A 10,561-nucleotide genomic window follows, 5' to 3' on the forward strand; every position below is an offset into this window, starting at 1 on the left:
GTTACCCTGGCCTAACTAACACATCCCAATAGCAGGCCTGTACCCCTGACCCAACTACCACATCCCTATAACAGGCCTGTTACCCTGGCCTAACTACCACATCCCAATAACAGGCCTGTACCCCTGGCCTAACTAACACATCCCAATAGCAGGCATTTACCCCTGACCTAGCTAACACATCCCAATAGCAGGCCTGTTCCCCTGACCTAACTAACACATCCCAATAGCAGGCCTGTACCCCTGGCCTAACTACCACATCCCTATAACAGGCCTGTTACCCTGACCCAACTACCACATCCCTATAACAGGCCTGTTACCCTGACCCAACTACCACATCCCTATAACAGGCCTGTTACCCTGACCCAACTACCACATCCCAATGGACTGAATAATTATGCCATTTACAATCATCACCTCTTCTATTAACCAGCCTGATATCATGTAAGAGAGATGCAGGGAGGGGAAGAGGAGAGAGAGACAACAAGCAAAAGAGAGAGAGGCTGGTGAATAGAGAGAGAGGGAGAGAGAGTGAGAGAGAGAGAGAGAGTGTGAGAGAGAGAGGGAGAGCGAGAGACAAAGAGAGTGGGATACATGGAGGGAGTGAAACAACGAGACAGACAGAGAGAGAGGAGGGAGATATGATAAAGAAGCAGACTACTGTATGGAGATAGAGATGGAAGGTGAATGAAGAGAGAACGATAGAGAAGAATATAAATAACCACACAGAACAGCTGCTGCCTGTGACTAGAGGAATATATATATCAGAGGCAGACAGAAGCTTTGTCTCCTTAACTTACCCTGACATTCAAGGTTTCTCTCCTCAAATCCCGGGTTACACAGGCAGTTCCCGATGGGCACCAGCCACTCTCCGTCCGCCCCGCAGTACATTTTGGGAACGTCACGCTCCTCTGAATCATTTACGCAGGATCCTCGGACTTCTACCAGTGATGAGGTGTCAGCCCCGGTGGTGGTGTCAGGGAACTGGGCCAGGTTCCTCACAGCCAGGGGACATTTCTTATAGAACACCCTGACAGACACCAGGGCGATGCAGGCTCCCACGTCCTGGAAGGCCAGGTAGAAACCCTTCCGGGTCAAGGCTCCGACATCCCTGACCTCCGTGTTCAGCTTCATGATACGGTCTCCGATGTCCACCTGGGTGAAGCTCTCGTCGGCCGCCACCGTGTCGATCTTTCCAAACTGGTTCTCTCGGATGTAGCGCTCCTTGTCGTTGTTGGACTCGTAGTAGTAGAGGTTGAAGGTCTCCTTGCAGGTACCCATGACACCAGGGAGGCTGTTACAGTCGCGCAGGGTGAACTTGATTTCAATGTAGACACGCTGGGCGCCAACCCGGGGGATCCAGTCCGTTCTAAGCCAGTTGTTCTGGTTGGGTTCCATCACGTTACACACCTGGTACGTCCTGATGGGAATGTTCTTCTCATCCATGATGCTCACCTCCTCCCACTGAGGACACAAACACAGGAAATGTTAGGAAAACATCTGACAAACATTATGACAAATCTGTAAAATGGTAGGCCACATATTAACTTGCAGACATACATTAAGAAAGACCATAGCAGAACGGGGACTTAATGTCTGCGTCTCAGTAGGTCAAGTATTTAAAACCAAACGTGATAATAAATGCATGACAAAGCCTAATGTAAATAGCAAGGCCTGTTATAATGAAACTACTACCGGTACAATCAGAAATAAGTACACATAGGCCTACTGTACTGTATTCAAGCCTGACTAGTACGTTTTATCTCCACATAAAAGGAAACCAACCAAATCCTTGGGGAACATGCACCATTAAAATTATTATTTGAATGTCAAATAATGATGACCTCAATGTAAATCCCCATAACTCCATGATTCATTTAAAGGTCACCAAATGGAGAGAAACGCAGAGTGAGGGTGAAGAGATATTGAAAGAATCTTGTGTATGAGCTAATGGATAGGCCTTAAGTCTGCAGGGGCTTATAGTGATCTGAACAAAAACCCAATGGTAAAAGGGTGTCTGTGTTCCTTCTGTAGGCCTACTTATTTTATTCAACTTATTTTGGAGAGGGAGAGGGTTTGGACAGCACACATGTGGACCGGGTGTTTTGAGAATGAACTCATGAGGTGCATGGATTACGTTATCGATGACTGGCTGGCTTATTATTATAGGAACAATGTTTGTTTCACTTACGATAAAGTCCCAGCTACTAAAGAGCATGGATTATAATGGTGTTTTGAAAGGCATTGGGGGCATTATGGTGTGTGCTTTTAAAGGGCCAACGCAGCCATTTTTATCTCAATATATTTATTTATTTATTTTATTTCACCTTTATTTAAGCAAGTTGAGAACAAGTTCTCGTTTACAATTGCGACCTGGCCAAGATAAAGCAAAGCAGTTCGACAGATACAACGACACAGAGTTACACATGGAGTAAAACAAACATACAGTCAATAATACAGTATAAACAAGTCTATATACGATGTGAGCAAATGAGGTGAGATAAGGGAGGTAAAGGCAAAAAAAGGCCATGGTGGCAAAGTAAATACAATATAGCAAGTAAAACACTGGAAAGGTAGATTTGCAGTGGAAGAATGTGCAAAGTAGAAATAAAAATAATGGGGTGCAAAGGAGCAAAATAAATAAATAAATTAAATACAGTTGGGAAAGAGGTAGTTGTTTGGGCTAAATTTTAGGTGGGCTATGTACAGGAGCAGTAATCTGTGAGCTGCTCTGACAGTTGGTGCTTAAAGCTAGTGAGGGAGATAAGTGTTTCCAGTTTCAGAGATTTTTGTAGTTCGTTCCAGTCATTGGCAGCAGAGAACTGGAAGGAGAGGCGGCCAAAGAAAGAATTGGTTTTGGCGGTGACCAGAGAGATATACCTGCTGGAGCGTGTGCTACAGGTGGGTGATGCTATGGTGACCAGCGAGCTGAGATAAGGAGGGACTTTACCTAGCAGGGTCTTGTAGATGACGTGGAGCCAGTGGGTTTGGCGGTGACCAGAGAGATATCCCTGCTGGAGCGTGTGCTACAGGTGGGAGATGCTATGGTGACCAGCGAGCTGAGATAAGGGGGGACTTTACCTAGCAGGGTCTTGTAGATGACGTGGAGCCAGTGGGTTTGGCGGTGACCAGAGAGATATCCCTGCTGGAGCGTGTGCTACAGGTGGGAGATGCTATGGTGACCAGCGAGCTGAGATAAGGGGGGACTTTACCTAGCAGGGTCTTGTAGATGACGTGGAGCCAGTGGGTTTGGCGGTGACCAGAGAGATATCCCTGCTGGAGCGTGTGCTACAGGTGGGAGATGCTATGGTGACCAGCGAGCTGAGATAAGGGGGACTTTACCTAGCAGGGTCTTGTAGATGACGTGGAGCCAGTGGGTTTGGCGGTGACCAGAGAGATATCCCTGCTGGAGCGTGTGCTACAGGTGGGAGATGCTATGGTGACCAGCGAGCTGAGATAAGGGGGACTTTACCTAGCAGGGTCTTGTAGATGACGTGGAGCCAGTGGGTTTGGCGGTGACCAGAGAGATATCCCTGCTGGAGCGTGTGCTACAGGTGGGAGATGCTATGGTGACCAGCGAGCTGAGATAAGGGGGACTTTACCTAGCAGGGTCTTGTAGATGACGTGGAGCCAGTGGGTTTGGCGGTGACCAGAGAGATATCCCTGCTGGAGCGTGTGCTACAGGTGGGAGATGCTATGGTGACCAGCGAGCTGAGATAAGGGGGGACTTTACCTAGCAGGGTCCTGTAGATGACGTGGAGCCAGTGGGTTTGGCGGTGACCAGAGAGATATCCCTGCTGGAGCGTGTGCTACAGGTGGGAGATGCTATGGTGACCAGCGAGCTGAGATAAGGGGGGACTTTACCTAGCAGGGTCCTGTAGATGACGTGGAGCCAGTGGGTTTGGCGGTGACCAGAGAGATATCCCTGCTGGAGCGTGTGCTACAGGTGGGAGATGCTATGGTGACCAGCGAACTGAGATAAGGGGGGACTTTACCTAGCAGGGTCTTGTAGATGACGTGGAGCCAGTGGGTTTGGCGGTGACCAGAGAGATATCCCTGCTGGAGCGTGTGCTACAGGTGGGAGATGCTATGGTGACCAGCGAGCTGAGATAAGGGGGACTTTACCTAGCAGGGTCTTGTAGATGACGTGGAGCCAGTGGGTTTGGCGGTGACCAGAGAGATATCCCTGCTGGAGCGTGTGCTACAGGTGGGAGATGCTATGGTGACCAGCGAGCTGAGATAAGGGGGACTTTACCTAGCAGGGTCTTGTAGATGACGTGGAGCCAGTGGGTTTGGCGGTGACCAGAGAGATATCCCTGCTGGAGCGTGTGCTACAGGTGGGAGATGCTATGGTGACCAGCGAGCTGAGATAAGGGGGACTTTACCTAGCAGGGTCTTGTAGATGACGTGGAGCCAGTGGGTTTGGCGGTGACCAGAGAGATATCCCTGCTGGAGCGTGTGCTACAGGTGGGAGATGCTATGGTGACCAGCGAGCTGAGATAAGGGGGACTTTACCTAGCAGGGTCCTGTAGATGACGTGGAGCCAGTGGGTTTGGCGGTGACCAGAGAGATATCCCTGCTGGAGCGTGTGCTACAGGTGGGAGATGCTATGGTGACCAGCGAGCTGAGATAAGGGGGACTTTACCTAGCAGGGTCTTGTAGATGACGTGGAGCCAGTGGGTTTGGCGGTGACCAGAGAGATATCCCTGCTGGAGCGTGTGCTACAGGTGGGAGATGCTATGGTGACCAGCGAGCTGAGATAAGGGGGACTTTACCTAGCAGGGTCTTGTAGATGACGTGGAGCCAGTGGGTTTGGCGGTGACCAGAGAGATATCCCTGCTGGAGCGTGTGCTACAGGTGGGAGATGCTATGGTGACCAGCGAGCTGGTGACCAGCGAGCTGAGATAAGGGGGACTTTACCTAGCAGGGTCTTGTAGATGACGTGGAGCCAGTGGGTTTGGCGGTGACCAGAGAGATATCCCTGCTGGAGCGTGTGCTACAGGTGGGAGATGCTATGGTGACCAGCGAGCTGAGATAAGGGGGACTTTACCTAGCAGGGTCCTGTAGATGACGTGGAGCCAGTGGGTTTGGCGGTGACCAGAGAGATATCCCTGCTGGAGCGTGTGCTACAGGTGGGAGATGCTATGGTGACCAGCGAGCTGAGATAAGGGGGACTTTACCTAGCAGGGTCTTGTAGATGACGTTTGGAGCCAGTGGGTTTGGCGGTGACCAGAGAGATATCCCTGCTGGAGCGTGTAACGCTACAGGTGGGAGATGCTATGGTGACCAGCGAGCTGAGATAAGGGGGACTTTACAGCTCAGCAGGGTCTTGTAGATGACGTGGAGCCAGTGGGTTTGGCGGTGACCAGAGAGATATCCCTGCTGGAGGTAAAACAATGCTTGAGAGCTAAATGGCCTTATGACTACAGGTGGGAGATGCTATGGTGACCAGCGAGCTGAGATAAGGGGGGACTTTACCTAGCAGGGTCTTGTAGATGACGTGGAGCCAGTGGGTTTGGCGGTGACCAGAGAGATATCCCTGCTGGAGCGTGTGCTACAGGTGGGAGATGCTATGGTGACCAGCGAGCTGATATAAGGGGGGACGTTACCTAGCAGGGTCTTGTAAATGACCTGGATAAATAATCATTTTGGGGTAACAATTAAGTACCTTACTGTGATTTTTAATTTAAAACATGGACAAAAAGAAACAAAAAATTGCTTGTTAGCAAAGAGACATTTCTCAAGCAAGAATTTTGCTAGGACTGTCTGGGATTGGTCTGAGTGGGGAGGGGAAACTGAAAACTAGCTGTTATTGGCAGAGAGGTTTGGAACTCTCTTTCTTATAGGTCTATTAACTAATTTACCACCTGGTGATGTCAACAGGCAGGCTAAAACTCCATCCCACCAAAACAGGCTGAAATCTTCAGGTGGTCTTTTCAAATAACTCTTACACTAAAAGGGCATGATCATCATTTTCGAAATATAACAGTATTATTTGACATCTTAGTCTGGAAATAATTAATAAATAATAATAAATAATAATAATAATAAAAACACAGGGAAATCTAATTTTTGACTGCACCGGGCATTTACCATTTCACAATGAGGTTTTAAAAAGTTGTCAAATTGACTGCATTTAAAAACAAGAGCAGACAAGCCAGCCTTCTGCTTGTATCTGGTTAGGACTATATTCTTTTTAGAGAAACGAGTCCAAACAGAGCTATTACTAGGGGGAAGGATGTATGCTGTGCTAAATTTGATTCAAGGCGTTGTCATAACTAATCTCGTTTAAAGCCCTATTCATTTGAGTAGGGGAGATAACGCTAAACATGGCTGAGGTTCCGATTTGAGAAAGTGTCCATCACCCCGCTGCTTTATTCAACAGCTTTCTTCTTTCTGCTTGGCCCTTTATTGTGGAAATCAACCGGCTAGGCAGATAAGGCCGCACCTTTCCCCGATAGCGGAGGAGAGGGAGAATGAGGGTAATTGGTCGTAATGAGAGCGTGAATGCAGGCCTGTCGGCGCTGCCAGCACCCTGTCAATCCATCCGCCACGGAGGAACCCGCTGAAGAAGGAACGGAGAGCACCCAACAGCAGCACACACGAGCCACATTCATTGAACAGCAACTCAACCCAATGGTGAATAAAACAAGAGTTGGAGAGAAGGCTGACACAAACCGGCAACGTTTATTTTGTGGGTCTATAGCATACCATAAACTGTATCATTAAAATATAATTGATATGCCAGAAGATGCCTGAATAGAAAGAAGAACGTAATGGATAGCATATGTTGCTCTACTTTGGGCCACCTTGTTGGTTTAGTCTATAAATACAACAACACATATAAGATGGTCCCATGTAATTATTCAAACGCCAGTGCTGTTGCTGCTTCGGCTCAGGGAACAACGGACAGGGGAGTGTGTGCCAGACCGGCCCCAGCCGCGCGCACCGAAGGGCCTAACACGGACATTCCCGAAACAGTCGCACTCTGTACCTTATCAGCGCAACTATATATATCCCAATTAGACCGCGGGATCATGCATTTAGTCCGATCACATTCCCTATTGCTTTATGGCCCAATCCAATCCTACTGTGAGGACTGAAACCCGCTGCCACTTCCCTTCATTCATCCATTCCAGAGGGCCCTTTCTGTGCTGCCAAGTTCCTCTTCCCCCGCGCCTCAATGGGGGAAAAGGATATAACGTTTCTCCACAAAGACCGATTCAATCAGCCGTCTATTCAGGAAACCTGACGCCCGCTGCAGTATCGGACTCAAATCTAACCATTACCGCGAGTAGAGGGAGAGGACGGAGGGGGCCGGTGGGCTATAGAGGACATCGTCTCTCCATTTTGACTCAACGGGGGACTTGCGTCTTAACAAGGGGCACTTACCCCTCCTTCTGTTGGGTTGGCGACCCAGCCCAACTCCCCCGCTACGGATCTGGAGTCCAGTAACGTCACTGAAAAAAATAGAAAGAGAAGTGAGCAGTTATAGACCGTTCATAACACGGAATATGTGTAACCTTGTCTACAGTGATAATATACAGTCGGGAACAGCCACCGTCTTGTTGCCATAGTTGGATAGTTATTAAGCAGTTTGCCGAGGAAAACAACTATGTGCAATCTGCTCAACGAAAACCTGTCAGAAGTAAGCTAATGATCAATATGTAATGACGTATCTATAGGCCCATTCCACACACACCTACATCCATAAACGATGTAATATGTTTGCATTACTCAAATGCGTAATTGGATAGATTTTTCCAGGGGGATATGTGATGATTAAAAACATAAAGGGATCCCATTTTACAGGGATTTTATATTTTGTATAAAGAACCATGGGTATTGTCATTGTAAACCAGTGAATGCGACTCTCCAATACATGTTGGAGACTCCGTTCTTCTGTTTTATTAACTCGGGTCCTGAAGTTCTACGATGAGGAGCACGGACGTCTAAATCAACTTGCTTCAGTGAGAAATCAAAAAGAATCCGTAATGAGATTTCAATAGTCCCTTATATTTCTTACGGAAATCCTCTCACTGCGCAGTGAAGAAAATCACAAATGTAAGCGCTTAAATATGCAGCGAGTTAACATTTTTTTTAAAGTGGATTTAATTTAAGATATTGTCCTTTATCTGAAATGACTTGGGTAATTATTTTAGTATTGCTTAGTATTGCTTTGAAGTTAATGCGTTTTGACAAAGAAAATGCGCAAACACCACTTGTTAATTGAATGAGGATAATTTTACAGAACTGCGACTGCAATACAAGGTTATGAACTAAAATTACATGGCACATTTTGTACGGGTGGCTTTTGCACAACGGCATTGCACAAAACCAGACACATACATGCCCTCCAAAGCAATACTGATTTGTGTATAACATCGTGTCTTTGTAGCCTATATGGCTCAAGAAAAAACTAATTTTGCTGAAGAAGTTGGCTATCGCCTAATTAACAGAGACTGAAGAAAGATTTAACAGCACTCCACTCAGACCCTACTAGAGCCCCATATAGACTTCATACGCTGCGGCTTTCTGCAACGCGCTTTCGGCAACTTGGGTAAAGAGATAACCTAGTAGTCTATGACACAAAACGCTCGATGGGTTTGACGCATATGGAAAGCCTAATCCAATGTCAGAGATTAATGGTACATGATGTTGAGCAAATTAATAGTGTTGGCCAATTCGTTGAGAGCTGCTGGTCCTTGCACGAGTCCAGAATAGCTACGGGACACCGGGATTGTGGTCCGTCTCACACATGAAGTGGACGGAGTATAAACTAGCGGAGAATAAGTCCAAAACGGGGCTCCGCTGTTATTCCCAGTCTTACCTTCGTTTGGGGGGTAAATCCGTGCCGAAGAAACACACGTAGAAATTCCAAGCAGCACAGAGGTCGCCGTAAACAACATCCCAGCCATGAGTGCCATTTGTCGTTTTTTCTGGTCGTTCGTTCCGCTCCTCACAGGTCTTGCTCTCTCTCTCTCTCCCTGTGGAATATGTGTTTGAAGCAGGGATAGAGCGAAGCTCCGAAAACAGCCGGGAGGTGAGTCTGCGCGCTCTGACGCGGCAGTCAATCCAAATAAGAAACACAGTGGTCGGGAAAACAGGGGCAAATAATCATTAACTGTCCCCCTACCCCTCAGCCATGAATGGACACTGGTATGGCCAAAATGGGACTGTGTAATGGGCCAGGAGTTACTGTAATATTTAGTGAATTTCTGTCATGCGGACACCGCTATTTTTATTGTTAAAGAGAAGCAATAAACTTCCAAGATAATGTATTTACGTTGTAATTAATAATGAAGATGAAATTCCCCAAAACGTTTAATACATTTTGATTTTTGTTTAATTTTTCAACGTTCTCCTTATTAGGTCTAGGTTATAACACCAGTGTCTCAAAAGTGCTTTGCTCAAAGAATCATAGAAAATCTTAATTATTTCTTAGGACTCGTCATTGTCATGTATAGGCAGATATTTGTCATTTTTCTCATAAAGTGAATTATGAATGTCGTCTCCAGTGATGCGCATCGCTGTCCAAGGTGAAACGCTTAAGACCAAGGTCGCCACCTAGCGGATACAATCACAGATAGTCAGTATCTATTGGATTATGGAACAAGTAAGAGCATGACCCGATAACAGAACACGAAATTCCACTTTGGGAAATTGTGCAAAACAATTGTGTTATGAATGATGGGCACGAATCCCGTGTTATTGGATTATCGTCGTTACTCTAACAGCATTGTATCTAGGTTGTATAGGAATTAGGTCTGATACATCTGGGGTTCCATCCGAGAGTTGTGATATTAGAATGTTTGTTAACAGTTATCACCTACAGGTCTGCAGAGTATGAAATGTATAGAAAGAAATCAACGAGTAGCCTACTGTTTTCCTTTGGGGTTTTTTCTCAAACAATGATGGTATTATTCGGTTTGGGAAAATCCCAAGTCTCCACCCTTTTGGTTCAGCCTATCTGTTTTTTTGTTTTTCTTCACCCTCTCCCTCACGTCCTCATACGCGGGCTGGATATTTCTCCCTGCTCCCGCGGGATGAGCCAAGTTTTGCTACCTCCAGGCAGGCTTCAGTGAGCCGCACAGGGCCATCGTCGTCGAGGAGTTGGGTAGTTCTCGCATCACCTCACAGCCACTAATACATAGGCTACCCAGCTGGCTACCCCTAGTTCTTCCTCGTCGTGGCTCTTCCATTTAACGTGGCCCTACAGAGGTTTTGTATATTTTCAGCCAGTAGTTTTGAAAGTAGTGCTCAGTACCCAAACTGGCTGAGGTAGGACCAAGTCGCTATCACACAAGCAAATCTCAAGTCAGAAGGTCTGAGTCTCAAGTTGAGTCCAAAGCAGAACGGGTCAAGACTCGAGTCAAGTCCAAGACGTGCATTCTAAGAGCAAGTGAAGTCGAGTCTAGCCACAAGTTTTCAAGTCAAGTCTCAAGTCAAGAAAAACAAATATCTATAAATGAAAATACTTTTTCAACTACAAATCTTTGTATATTTATCGAGGCTACAGGAAAGTCCTTTTCATTATTTTGTCTACAACATGTTTTTATTAGCC

General features: G+C 46.7%; 1 protein-coding gene across 2 annotated transcripts in view; it reads right to left on the reverse strand.

Annotated features, from left to right (window-relative positions):
- The window catches only part of LOC115108932 (ephrin type-A receptor 4), a 121,981-nt gene extending 112,942 nt beyond the window's left edge, over positions 1-9,039 (reverse strand). The window contains exons 1-3 of one of the 2 annotated variants that reach the window (XM_065000489.1): positions 8,828-9,039; positions 7,390-7,457; positions 798-1,461 (exon numbers count right to left, since the gene is read on the reverse strand). In XM_065000489.1, the coding sequence (XP_064856561.1) occupies positions 798-1,461; positions 7,390-7,457; positions 8,828-8,924 (829 nt within the window). In that variant the 5' untranslated portion in view covers positions 8,925-9,039. The remainder of the gene's footprint in view (positions 1-797; positions 1,462-7,389; positions 7,458-8,827) is intronic. The other variant, XM_065000488.1, reaches the window with a different exon arrangement.
- Positions 9,040-10,561: the final 1,522 nt, after the last annotated feature.

This window comes from Oncorhynchus nerka, linkage group LG14 (genome assembly GCF_034236695.1).
Source record: "Oncorhynchus nerka isolate Pitt River linkage group LG14, Oner_Uvic_2.0, whole genome shotgun sequence".
Lineage (NCBI taxonomy): Eukaryota > Metazoa > Chordata > Actinopteri > Salmoniformes > Salmonidae > Oncorhynchus > Oncorhynchus nerka.